Below are 14,557 nucleotides of genomic sequence, written 5' to 3'. Positions count from 1 at the left end.
CATCTTTTCATGTATCTGTTGGCCATCTACAATGGCACCCCACTCCAGTACTCTTGCCTGGAGAATCCCATGGACGGAGCAGCCTGGTAGGCTACAGTCCATTGGGTCCCTAAGAGTCAGACATGACTGAGCGACTTCACTTTCACTTTTCACTTTCATGCACTGGAGAAGGAAATGGCAACCCACTCCAGTATTCTTGCCTGGAAAATCCCAGGGACAGAGGAGCCTGTTGGGCTGCCGTCTCTGGGGTCGCACAGAGTCGGACACGACTGACAACTTAGCAGCAGCAGCAGCATGTGTCTTCTTGAGGTAAATGTCTATTCAGGTTCTCTGCCTTTTTAAAAAATTGGATTGCTGGGTTTTTTTAATGTTGAGTTATAAAAGTACTTTGTATATTGTGAATACTAACCCTCATCAGATACATCATTTGCAAATATAGTCTCCTATTAAGCCAGTGGCTTTTTAATTTTGTTGAGAGTTTTGTTCTCTATGCAATAGCTTTTTAGTTTCAATAATCAAATTTGTTTAATTTTTCAGTTTCCCTTGCCTAAGGAGACATATGCAAAAATATATATATATATATATATTGCTCAGGCCAATGTCAAAGAATATATTACCTATGCTTTCTTCTAGTTTTGTGCTTTATGATTCTACATTTAGGTCTTTAATCCACTTTGGATTTATTTTTGTGTTTGGTGTAAGAAAACAGTTTCCTTTGACTCTTTAGTATGGAGCTGCTCAATTTTCCCAATGTTATTTACTGAAGAGGCTGTCTTAATCCATAGTTTATTCTTGTTTCCTTTTTCACAGATTAATTAACCACAGGTGCATGGATTTATTTCTGGACTTTCTATTCTGTCCCATTGATCTATGCTTCTGTTTTTGTGCCAGTACCATACTATTCTGATTACTACAGCTTCATAGAATGGGTGAAAATCAGGTGCATGAAACCTCCTGATTTGTCCTTTTTGTCAAGATTATTTCGTTGTTTGAGATCTTTTGTGTTTGCATACAAATTTAGCAATAATTATTTGTTCTGGTTCTAGGAAAAATGCCATTTGTATCTTTGATAGGGATTGTATTGAATCTGTAGATTGATTAGGTAGTATGCTCATTATAACAATATTAATTCCAATCCATAAATATGGTATACCTTCCCAATTGTTTTTGTCATGTTCAATTGGCTTAGTAAATGTCTTCCAGCGTTTTGAGTATAGATCTTGTACCTTTTGGATTAGATTTATTCTTAAGTATATTATTTTTTCAAGCAGCTGTAAATGGGGTTCTTTTTTAAATTTCTGTTTCTGATAGTCTGTTGTTAGTTTACAGAAATGCAAAAAAAAAAAAAAAAAAAAAGAAAAGAAATGCAACACAGTTCTGTTTATTGACAATATATCTTGGATCCTTAATGAATTTGTTTTTTAGTTCTCACTTTTTGTTTGTGTCTTTAAGATTGTCTCTATACACTATCATGTCACCTGCAAATAGTGACAGTTTTACTTCTTCTTTTCCAATTTGAACTCATTATTTTTCTTCTCTGATTGTTGTGGCTAGAACTTCTAACAATGTGGTGATAGAGGGCATCCTTATCTTCTTCCTTACAGGAAATGCTTTCAGCTTTTTACCATCGAGCATATTAGCTGTGGGCTCATCATATATGGCCCTTATTGTGCTGTGGTATCTTACCACTGTACACACATTGTTGGCAGTGTTTAGCATAAATCGTTGTTGAATTTTGTTAAAGGCTTTTCCTGCATCTATTAAGATAGTCATATGATTTTTCATTCTTTGTTTTGTTAATGTGATATATCATGTTGATCAATTTGTAGATATTGGGCCATGCTTGAATCCCTGCAACAGAGTCCACTTGATCATGGTGCATGATCCTTTCAATATATTGTTGAATTTGGTTTGCTAATATTTTGTTGAGAAATTTTCCACCTATTTTCATCAGGGTGATATTTGATACTAACTTTCTTTTTTCATGGAGTCTTCCTCTGCTTTTGGTATCAGGATGATGTTGACCTCATAGAGTAAGTTCAAAGGTCTTCCTTTCACTTCAATTATTTTCTAATAGTTTGAAAAAATAGTTGTTAACTCTCCTTTAAATGTTTGGTAGAATTCAGCTGTGAAGCCACCTGGTTCATCTGTGAAGCCATTTTGTTTTTTGGGAATTGTTTAATTACTGATGCAATTTTATTACTGATAATCAGTCTGCTCGTATTTCCAATTTCTTCCTAATTCAGTTTAGGAGATTGTTCATTTCTAGAAATGAATCCATTTCTTCTAGGTTATCCATTTTGTTGGCATATAATTTTTCATAAGGTTTTTTTACATCTTTGTATTTCTGTGGTGTCAGTTTGACTTCCCTCTTTTATTTTTGTATTTATTGCTTTGGTTCATCTCTCTTTTTTGATGATTCTTGCCAAAGTTGATCAGTTTTGCTTGTCTTTTCAAAGAAAACCATTGTGTTTCTCTATTTTATTTCTGCTCTAATCTTTGTTATTTCTTTCTTTCTACTACCTTCATTTTTTTTCTTCTTTTTCAAGTTTCATTACATGTACAGATGGACTGTTTATTTGAGGGATTTTGTTTGTTTCCTGAAGAAGGCTGCATCACTACAAACTTCCCTCTTAGAACTGCTTTATTTGGGTCCCATAGATTCTGGACTGTGTATTTCTATCTTTATATGTCTTCAATTTTTTTTCTTTTTTTTTACATTTCCTTTTGATTTTTTTCAGTAACCAATTGGTTGGTTTAGTATCATATTGTTTAGACTCCTTGTGTTTGTGACTTTTGCAGTTTTTCCTTCCCCTTTTAGTTGATCTGTAGTTTCAAACTTTTTTGGTCAGAAATAACGCTTGATGTGCTTTAAAACTCAATATTTTTAAAAAAATTTTTTGTGTGGCCTAACGTATGATCTATTCTCAATAATGTTCCATATGAGTTTGAAGATAATGTGTATTATGCTACTTTCAGATGAAATGTTCTATATATATCTTTTAATACTATCTTATACAGCATATTATTTATGGCCAGTGTTACTGATTTACCATCTGGATGATCTGTCCACTTATGTAAGTGAGATATTACTGTCTCCTATTATCATTGAGTTACTGTAAATTTCTCCTTTTAATATATATTTATATTTGTTTTATGAGTTTATGTGCTCCTATTTATGTTAGGAGCTTCTACCTATTTTAGAAAATTGTTTTATCTTCTTCTTTGATTTAAGTCTTGATCATTATATAATGTCCTTCTTTGTCTCCAGTTACAATCTTTGTTTCAAACTCTATTTTTTTTCTGATGGAACTATAAGCATGCCTGTTTTTCTTTCCTTTTCATTTGCAAGGAATACTTTTTTCCATCCCTCATTTTTAGTTTGTGTGTCTTTAGATCTGAGGTAGGTGTCTTGCAGGCAGAAAATATATGGGACTTGTTTTTTATCTGTTTACCCACTGTATGATTTCTGATTGAGACATTTAGTGCATTTAACTTTAAGGTAATAATTGTTAAGTATCCAAGCATCACCATTTTAAAAATTATTTTGGGATTGCCTTTTGTGGTTCTTATTTGTTCCTTTCTTCTTTTGATCTCTTCTCTTGAGATTTGATGACAATATTTAGCACTATGCTTGGATTCCTCTATTGTGTGTGTGTGTGTGTGTGTGTGTGTGTGTGCGCATGTATCTGCTATCAGTTTTTGGTTTGTGGTTACCATGAAGTTTTTATATAGCAATATATGATTATTTTAAGATGATGAGTTCTTCACTTCAAATGCATTGTAATAACCTTCATTTTTTACTCCTCATACTTAATTTTTTACCTCATATTTTATATCTTTCTGGTTTGTGTATTTCTTAACTATTTATTATGGATATAGATTAATTTACTACTTTTGCCTTTTAACTTTCCTACTAACTTTCTAGAAGTAACAACAAAAAAAAAAAAAAAAAGTGAATTTCATCATTGAGGATTGGAATGAAAAAGTAGGAAGTCAAGAGATACCTGGAGTAACAGGCAACTTTGGCCTTAGAGTACAAAATGAAGCATGGCAAAGGCTAACAGTTTTGGCAAGAGAACACCTGGTCATTGCAAACATCCACTTCCAGCAACACAAAAAATAAGTCTACACTTGGATATCACCAGATGGTCAATACAAAATCAGATAGATTATATTCCTTGCCAGCAGAGATGTAGAAGCTCTATATAGACAGCAAAATCAAGACTGGGAGCTGACTGTGTCTCAGATCATGAACTTATTGCAAAATTGAGATGTAAATTGAAGAAAGTAGGGAACGCCACTAGGCCATTCAGGTACGACCTAAACCAAATCCCTTACAATTATACAATGGAAGTGACAAATAGATTCAAGGGATTAGATCTGATAGACAGAGTGCCTGAAGAACTATGGATGGAGGTATGTAACATTGTACATGAAGCAGTGATCAAAACCATCCCCAAGAAAAAGAAATTCAAAAAAGCAAAATGGTTTTCTGAGGAGGCCTTAAAAATAGCTGAGAAAAGAGAATATGTGAAAGGCAAAGGAAAAAACGAAAGATATATACCCACCTGAATTCCAAAGAATTCAGAGTTCCAAAGAATAGCAAGGAGAGATAAGAAGGCCTTCCTATGTGAACAGTGCAAAGAAATACAGGAAAACAATAAAATGGGAAAGACTAGAATCCTCCTCAAGAAAATTAGAGATACCAATGGAACATTTCATGCAAACATGTGCACGAGAAAGAACAGAAACTGTATGAACCTAAAAGAAGCAGAAGATATTAAGAAAAGGTGGGATGCACACAGAAGAACTATACCAAAAAAAAAAAAGATCTTAATGACTCAGATAACCATGATAGTGTGATCACTCACCTAGAGCGAGTCATCTTGACGTATGAAGTCAAGTGGGCTATAGGAAGCATCACAGTGAACAAAGGTAGTGGAGGTGATGGAATTCTAGCAGAGCTACTTCAAATCCTAAAAGGTGATGCTGTTAAAGTGCTGCACACAATATGCCAACAAGTTTGAAAAACTGAGCAGTGGCCCTAGGACTAGAAAAATCAGTTTTCATTTCAATTCCAAAAAAAGGCAATGCCAAAGTATATTGAAACTACCACAAAATTGCACTCACTTCACACACTAGCAAAGTAATGCTCAAAGTTCTCCAACTAGATGTTCAAGCTGGATTTTGAAAAGACAGAGGAACCAGAGATCAGATTGCCAACATCCATTGGATCACAGAAAAAGCAAGAGAATTCCAGAAAACCATCTACATTTGTTTCATTGACTATGCTAAAGCCTTTGACTATGTGGATCACAACAAACTGTGGAAAATTATTAAAAAGATGGGAATACCAGACAACCTTAATTGCCTCCTGTGAAACCTGTATTTAGATCAAGAAGCAACAGTTAGAACTGGACATGGAACAACAGACTGGTTCCAAATCAGGAATGGAGTATGTCAGGCTGTATATTGTCACCATGCTTACTTAATTTCTATGCAGAGGTACATGAAGTGAAATGCTGGGCTGGATGAAGCACAAGTTCAAATCAAGATTGCCAGGAGAAATAATAATAACCTCAGATATGCAGATGACACTACCGTTATGGCAGAAAGTAAAGAAGAACTAAAAAGCCTCTTGATGAAAGTGAAAGAGGAGAATGAACAATCTGGCTTAAAACTCAACATTAAAAAAACTAAGATCGTGGCATCCAGTCCCATTACTTTATGACAAATAGATGGGAAAACATTGGAAATAGTAACAGACTTTATTTTCTTGGCTCAAAAATCACTGGAGATGGTGACTGCAACCATGAAATTAAAAGAAGCTTGCTCCTTGGAAGAAAAGCTATGACCAATCTAGGCAGCATATTAAAAAACAGAAAGATTACTTCACTGACAAACATCCATCTAGTCAAAGCTATGATTTTTCCAGTAGTCATGTATGGATGTGAAAGTTGAACCATAAAGAAGTCTGAGTGCAAAATAAGACATGATGCTTTTGAAATGTGGTGTTAAAGAAGACTCAAGAGTCCCTTGGACTGCAAGGAGATCAAACCAGTCAATCTGAAAGGAAATCAGACCTGAATATTCCCTGGAAAGCCTGATGCTGAAGGTTCAAATTTTGGTTATCTGATACATAGAGCCAATTTGTTCCAAAAGGCCCTGATGCTTGGAAAGTTTGAAGGCATGAGAAGAAGGGGACAACAGAGGCTGAAATGGTTGGATCATATCACTGACTCAATGGACTTGAGTTTGAGCAAGCTCTGGAAGATGAAGACAGGGATGCCTAGTGTGCTGCAGTCCATGGGGCCACAAAAAGTCAGACACGATTGAGTGACTGAAAAACAACAAAAATAGGTAGTTTTATTAATGGGTGATCTCTTTTCTTTATAGTATATTTTCCTTTGCCAATGAGATTTTTCCTTTTGCAATGTTCATATTTTTAGTTGTCATCTTACGTGCTTAGATAAGTCCCTCTAACATATCTTGTAAAGACAGTTAGTAGTGCTGAACTCTTTTTTGTTTTTCTTGTCTCTAAAATTCTTTCTGTCATCTTCAAATTTGAATGATAGTCTTGCTGGGTAGAATATTCTTGTTTGTAGGGTTTTTCCTCTCAACACTTTGAATATATTGTGACACTCCCTTCTGGCCTATGCAGTTTCTGCTGAAAAGTCAGTTGATAGACTTACGAGAAGTCCTTTATATGTAACTAGTTGCTTTTATCTCATTACTTTTAATATTCTCTCTTTATCTTTATATTTTGCTATTTTAATTACAGTGTTTTATTGTGGTCTTCTTTAATTTTATCTTCTTTGGAACTCCTTTGCTACGTGGACCTGAATCTGTTTCCTTTCACAGGTTAGGGAAGTTTTCAGCTATTATGTCTTCAAATAAGTTATCTGCCCCTTCTCTCTCTCTTCTCCTTCAGTCCCCTATACTAGTGGTCTTGAGACCACTAGAGTGCTTGATGTTGTTTCAGAGGTATCTTAAACTACCTTCATTTTATAAATATTTTAAAAACTTTTTTTTTGTTCAGTTAGGGTGATTCCCACTACTCTTTTCCAGTTAACTGATCCATTCCTTTGTATCATTTAATCTAATGTGATTCCTTTCACTGTACTTTTATTTTTTAATATATTTTTTTAATTGGAGGTTAATTACTTTACAATATTGTATTGGTTTTGCCATACATCAACATGAATCCCCCACAAGTATACACTTGTTCCCCATCCCGAACCCCCCTCCCTCTTCCCTCCCCGTACCATCCCTCTGGGTCGCCCCAGTGCACCAACCCCAAGCAACCAGTATCATGCATTGAACTTGGACTGGCGATTCATTTCATATATGATATTATACATGTTTCAATACCATTCTCCCAAATCATCCCACCCTCTCCCTCTCCCCCAGAGTCCAAAAGACTGTTCTATAAATCTGTGTCTCTTTTGCTGTCTCGCATACAAGGTTATCGTTACCATCTTTCCAAATTCCATATATATGCGTTAGTATACTGTATTGGTGTTTTTCTTTCTGGCTTACTGCACTCATTTTTAAGTTTAAATTGATTTTTAAATTTAATCGTTTTTAAATTGTATTTTTAAATTAAATTTTAGTTCTATTTGGTTCTTTATATTTTCTAATTCTGTTACATTTCTCACTGTATTCTTCCTTTCTTCTCCTGAGTTCACTGAGTATCTCCATGGCTGTAGACTGCTTATCTCCATTTTGTAAACATTTTTCCTGAGATTTTGTCTTGTTCCCTCTTTGATACATATTTCTATTTCCTCATATTGCCTATTTTCTGTATTTATTTCTAGTGTTAGACAATTTGGTTACTTTACCTGATTTTGGAGAAGTGGACTCATGTAGGAGATATTCTATGGAACCTATGAACACATTCTCTTCTGGTCAGCAGAGCTATATGCTCTAAGAGTGCCCTCTATGTGGCACTGTCTGTTGTGTCAGGGCCAACTACTTTGTTGACCTTCACAGCCAGACATTCTTGGAGCATCATCTTGGTACAGGACACCTTAGTTGGTGAGCTTAATGTGTGGCTTGGACCTCTTTTTCCTTGGAGAAGCTCTGCATTTGTTATTGTTCTCCTGTTTATGGGTTGCCTAGAAAGGGGAATGGGTCTTGACTATATTATGTCTCCACTCCTCATACCCATTTCATTGTAGCTCTTTCTTTATATCTTCAGTTATGGAAAATCTTTCAGCTAGTCTTGAGGTTCTTGTTGATAGTTGCTCTGTAATTGTAACTTTGGTGTGCCCATGAGAAGAGGTAAGCTCAGGGTCTTCCTATTCCTCCATCTTGGCAACATTTCTCCCAAAAATAGGATTCTTATATGCATATGCAATGCAAACATGTGTGAGTATTGTTTGAAATTATGCTTATTTTGGATTTTGTCCATAAGAGTCCTATGTGTCAGATATGAACAACTGGAATAAAAAGTACCTTTGCTTAAAAACTACCATTGTAAATAAGCAACTTGAAAGGTAAAAACAATCATTTTTCACATATCATAAATACCTTTTATTGTATCAAGGCATGATTATACCTTGATTTTCATCTATTATTACTCTTTGCATTCCTGTGTTCACATTGAATTTCAGCCCTAACAAAAAACAAAATGAAAACAAAAAGCAGAAAAACAAACAAATAAAACCTGTAATTCATCATCTGAGCCTTATGCCAGGTCAAATATGTTCAAACAAACATAGTAACACAGTCAGGTACTGCATCAAAGCGGCTTCATGGCTTTGTAAATCCAGTTCATTTAAACATGAAAAAGAATGATGCTTGTGGATAAAAGTGTCAAATAAAACACATGATGACTGGGATGGACTTTTCCACGTTGATACCCAGCTGATCTTAGACTTCAAAATGTTGCAGCCTTCCCAAATTCTATGACACCTCCCAATCTTGCAGGGAGGTTTTTAAACCTTTTGAGTTAGATACACGTTTCTTTGAGGAAAATCTAAATTCAGAGCCACTGATTTGAAACTTCACTTCCAAAATAAGCCCCAATTCAGTAAGTAGCATCTCTTAAAAGACTACAAGCATGATTTAACTATTGTCTATCAAGTTCAGGTATTTTATTACCCATTAGTATATCCAACTACCATTTATATTTTATTTTTGGCCTTTCACAAATGCAAAGGATATCATCAGACAGTTCTCAGCTCTTCTAACAGCTGACAACACAAATCATGTCAGATATAAAATTAACACCATCAAAAGTAAATATTTCAAAAATTCCAAACTCTAATGCATTTAAAAGTTAACTTGGATCAGGAACACTTCACTAAATTGAAAATATATTTTAAAAATCACATAATAACAAAAAACACTGAAAAGCAACATAATTTATGAATGATTTTCAACTCCAGCTATCTCTCATTCTCTTTTTCTCCAATACATTTTAGAGAGAAGTTGTCTTAATTTTGTTTTGTTTTTTAATTTCTCTCACATTAAGGTTTTCCTCTAAGATGGTATGATGAAAAATGAAACTTACATATTCACTATTTGTGTTAGCTTAATTCCTATTCTATTCCTCTCCCTATGTACCATTTACCCAATAATGCTTTAAATCCTTGCACACCCTTATGAAAAAATCCATTTATTTAACATGGCATGAGGATCTCACCTCACATTACTCTTTTTTTTTTTAAATTTTATTTTATTTTTAAATTTTACAATATTGTATTAGTTTTGCCAAATATCGAAATGAATCCGCCACAGGTATACCCGTGCCCCATCCTGAACCCTCCTCCTCCTCCCTCCCCTACCCTCCCTCTGGGTCGTCCCAGTGCACTAGCCCCAAGCATCCTGTACCGTGCATCAAACCTGGACTGGCGACTCGTTTCATACATGATATTATACATGTTTCAATGCTATTCTCCCAAATCTCCCCACCCTCTCCCTCTCTCACAGAGTCCATAAGACTGATCTATACATCGGTATTTCTTTTGCAGTCTCGTACACAGGGTTATTGTTACCATCTTTCTAAATTCCATATATATGCGTTAGTATACTGTATTGGTGTTTTTCTTTCTGGCTTACTTCACTCTGTATAATAGGTTCCAGTTTCAACCATCTCATTAGAACTGACTCAAATGTATTCTTTTTAATGGCTGAGTAATACTCCATTGTGTATATGTACCACAGCTTTCTTATCCATTCATTTCATACTTATCTCCTCATTAACTCCTCTTCAGTCTCTGTTCTTCAGCCTTTCTCACCATCTTTCAGGTAATCTCACCATCTTCTTCAGGGTTACATTTTTAAAATTTTCACTTTGCCTGGGGTACAGTTATTTCAATCTGTCTACTTCTGTCTACTTTCTCACCATCTTTCAGGTAATCTCTGGAATTCAGGTACCAAGCTTCTGTCTACTTTGTGTGTGTGTTTGGTTACATTTTTAAAATTTTCACTTTGCCTGGGGTACAGTTATTCCCTCAATCTGTCTACTTCTGTCTACTTTCTCACCATCTTTCAGGTAATCTGGAATTCAGGTACCAAGCTTCTGTCTACTTTGTGTGTGTGTTTGGTTACATTTTTAAAATTTTCACTTTGCCTGGGGTACAGTTATTCCCTCAATCACCCTCTTCAAGAAAGAAAGAATGATTGAATACTCAAAATTGCCTTTTTTAATATACTGGTCAGGGAACCTATACATGGTTACAATGACTTGAATGATCAACTTTTTAGAGAAAGGTATAATTTGCACCCAATTCAAGTTCCCCTTAGGGTTTGCAAAAATAAAACTGCGAATGGAAGAATAACTAAGGCAGGTTAGTTTTTTAAAGAATAAGAACAATAAACTACATGAAATAAGGTCCTTTTTATAGGACCTTTTTATAAAAATGCTTCCTAAGTCATATTTAAAACAGCATACAAACTCTACTTAGCTAAATAGTATCAATCACAAGAAGATCTTTTAAAACTTGCTTTGTGACCTGAATCAAAGTTGCTAACAGCATTTTGATGGGCCATTTGACTTTTCTGTATATGTGTGAAAACTACATGACAAGAAAAAAAAATGTCAGAAAGCAAAAAGATTGCTTACAAACTTGTGGTAATCAAGGTGAACCGACTGCATAAGGGGTGTAGAAATCAGACCCCAAGGAGCCCAAACCCTGGAAAATCAGTTACTAGCAATAGCAAAAGTTATCCATAATTTTAAACTCAGTTTCTTATACATAAATGATTTTCCATTTCTCTTGAGTTCACAACAGCTAAGTCACCTTCAAACATAATTTTCTGTAGTTTTTTTTTTTTTTTTTTTTCCAGCTTCAGCAACCTACTCAACAGTAAAAGGTAACAAAAGAAATGCTAGATTCCTGTGATGAAAAGACTCCATGGACATTACACTCTTCTACAAACAAAGGTGAAGCTTATCATGGAGGGGGGGAGGTAGGGGGGAGGAAAGGAGGGATGTTGGTATGAGAATGGGAATCATAGTTCAGCATTTCTATGCACAAGCTAGGATTCTTAGCCAGGAAGCCCCAGTAAGATTAATTATTGATTTTCTCATAAACCACCTAAGATGGTGGTTGTTTGTTTTTCCTTACAGGATGATAAATGTATGACTTTACTTTTGATAAAAAGATTTTCACTTTGTTGAGGTTAAAAGAAGCCCCAGTAAAGAGGTTTCTGAGTGGAAGAATTTCCCAGCATGATATTTAGTGGCAGCAAATACTGTTTTCTGACTTTCCTTCATGGGCTTCCAAGGGATAGGACTTCAGGAAATATCCAGGGAGTACAAAGAAGTAATAAGAAACATGGAAATTGACTGTGTAGAGAGAAAAAGCATGATTAAGACATATTTGTTAGCAATAGACCTGAAGTCTGTGATATTACTCCTGGGTGGAAAGACAGACTCATCACAGAGATCAAGGACTAGAAGTTTAGCTTTCAGAATCAACATCTCCCCTATCCTCAACTTCACAATGGAAGCAACATGGCTACTTACCTTCCTGCCCCCAGTGTTGATGCGAAGGGGTGTTAGAAAGGGATCGAAGATCATATGACTAGTCTCTATGTTGACTGGTGACTGCCGTTTCCCCACAGAGCAAAGATTCCAAGCTGAGTTCACCAATCCCCAGAAAGAAGGAACTAGAAACAGGAAAAAAAAAAAAGTAGAATCAAGCTGGGTGGAAGGCTGGGGAAACAATGTAATAAGAACTATGGCACGAAAGTCATAAAATCAGAGAGCCGTACAATGTTCCCCACCCATAGACATCCTTGGGTGTCATTATGGCAGTTTCCTAGCCTGAATCTTGGTCAACTTCTCTAAGTCTTACCTTAATGATATCTTAAGATCAGAGATTCTTATTTCAGACCCATTTATCCTGTGGCCTCTTTGATGGGTACAGTCAAAATTAATACCTTAATAAGAAGATGGCATAGACCAGCCACATCACCTGTTCATAGATATATGTTTTTTTTTTTTCCTAAGTCGCTTCAGTCGTGTCCAACTCTGTGTGACCCCATAGACGGCAGCCCACCAGGCTCCGTCGTCCCTGGGATTCTCCAGGCAAGAACACTGGAGTGAGTTGCCATTTCCTTCTCCACTGGTCATATTGAGGTGTACTAAATATTTAGCAACTCCTAGCTGATACTTTGATTCTTTGTTTGACAGGAATGATATAGGAATCAACCTTGTCCTAGAAAGCATTCAACATATACAAGGCATTATTCTATATGTTGTCAAGACCAAACTGAGGGAGTGATTATTTTATGAACCCCCCAATATCAGGGGGCTTCCCAGGTAGCTCAGTGGTAAAGAATCCACTTGCCAATGCAGGGACTCAGGTTCAACTCCTGGATGAGGAAGATCCCCTGGAGAAGATGGCAACCCACTCCAGTATTCTTGCCTGGAGGATCCCATGGAGGGAGGAGACTGGCAGGGTACAGTCCATAGGGTCTAAAAGAATCAGCTACAACTAAGCAACTGAGCATGCATGCATGCAATCAATGCCAAACAACAGCTTGGCAACTTGACTTAATGTAACAGCAGCTGAAGGATGTGTTCATTGACAAGCAGATAAGGATGGAATTGAGTGCTGAATGGAAATATCTGAAAGGAAACCATCCACTTATTTTCAGTGTCATATTAAAGAATCTATTAAATAAATTTCTGTCCTATTTCCAGTCATATTTTACTCTCTTTAAGAAAGTTAGCAGAATAGTAGTGTAGCTAGCCTACTAATTTTATATCAGTGACGATCAGAAGCTGTTACTTCAACCTTTCCCTGCCCCCTTAGTATCTCTTTGGATCCATGCGTCATGCCTCTGACATTATATGGTCATCATTCATTCATCCATCTATCACATCCATCAGCAGTACAGTGAACTATTATTGCATGTCCATCGCTGGGTTAGGTTGAATTTTGAAGGCAGATACATGTAAGAACAATTACTGCACTGGGGTTAGGGAACAGGATGCAATTAAGTCACATGTGTATAAAACTCTAGAAGAAGAGCACCAAAGCCTGCAGCAGAGGAAGTAAAGAACATGAGCCTAACAATATAGAGCCACAACCCTCTCAAAAATACCTACTCTCTCAGGAACTCAAACTAAATACAGCTTTTAATTTACAGCAGTCATCATTCCTTCCCATGCCATGGGTGAAGAAAACAGGCAAGAGAGGAATATGGCAAATATCTGCCAAAGATACTGTGAAAGAGACAAGTATTGGGCTGGACAATATGTCTAATCTCATCTAAATTCAAAATTCTATAACCCTTTTAACTGTTATAGCAATTATTGTGTAGAAGTGGGAGAAGAGATAAAAACAATTTCCTTAGAGCCTTAGAAGAATGCGTCAACATCAAAATTAGGTGGACTTTATTGTGAAATATGGCAAATAAGTTAATTTGTATAAACCCATGGTAATAAGCCTCTGGTAGCTCCATTCCCTTCAGTTTAAAAAGTTTGAATTAACTTTCCAGTTAAAACAGATTTTCAAAATGGCAGCAATGACCAGTTTCAGAAGGAGAAAGAGAAGGACAAGGAGGGGAAGAAGTAGATAGGAGAATATGTACATGTTGTTCCTTAGAACTTTCATTTCCCATCATTATTTAAGTTATGTTTTCACTGCAACTCACTTTATTATTAGAAGGTACCATGACCCAGCAAAATTAAAATTTTAAGGAAGCTCTTGCATTAAAAATATGTTTGAAAAAATATAAACTATCATCTCTAAAATGCTCTTTTAAATTCACTGAATTTTATATTTATTTCTCAATCATTTCAAGATTATTATAAAAATAAAGCCTCCATCAATGCATATTCCTACCTATTTTCGTCAGTGATGTACATAAACAGGGCCAATGTGAGGATCCTGGGGATATATTCATGGCACTGCCACAAATTAGCTGTGTTACTTTAGATAGTCATTTACTTGGGCTTTTGTTGGTATCTCTGGCCTCAGACATAGGCTGAATAATAGACTCCTCCAAAGATGTCCACATCCAAACCCCAGAACCTGTGAATGTGTCACCTTATGTTGTAAAATATACTGGGAAGAAATTACTAAAACTAATT

At 35.8% G+C, this 14,557-nt stretch overlaps 1 protein-coding gene across 1 annotated transcript in view; it reads right to left on the bottom strand.

Annotated features, from left to right (window-relative positions):
- Window positions 1-14,557, bottom strand: part of CA10 (carbonic anhydrase 10) — an 837,221-nt gene that overhangs the window by 476,839 nt on the left and 345,825 nt on the right. The window contains exon 4 of the mRNA XM_070388901.1: window positions 11,981-12,123. Coding sequence (XP_070245002.1) covers window positions 11,981-12,123 — 143 coding nt within the window. The remainder of the gene's footprint in view (window positions 1-11,980; window positions 12,124-14,557) is intronic.

This window comes from Bos mutus, chromosome 19, assembly GCF_027580195.1.
Source record: "Bos mutus isolate GX-2022 chromosome 19, NWIPB_WYAK_1.1, whole genome shotgun sequence".
NCBI classification, from domain to species: Eukaryota; Metazoa; Chordata; class Mammalia; order Artiodactyla; family Bovidae; genus Bos; species Bos mutus.
This window is presented reverse-complemented; position numbering and strand designations above follow the sequence as displayed.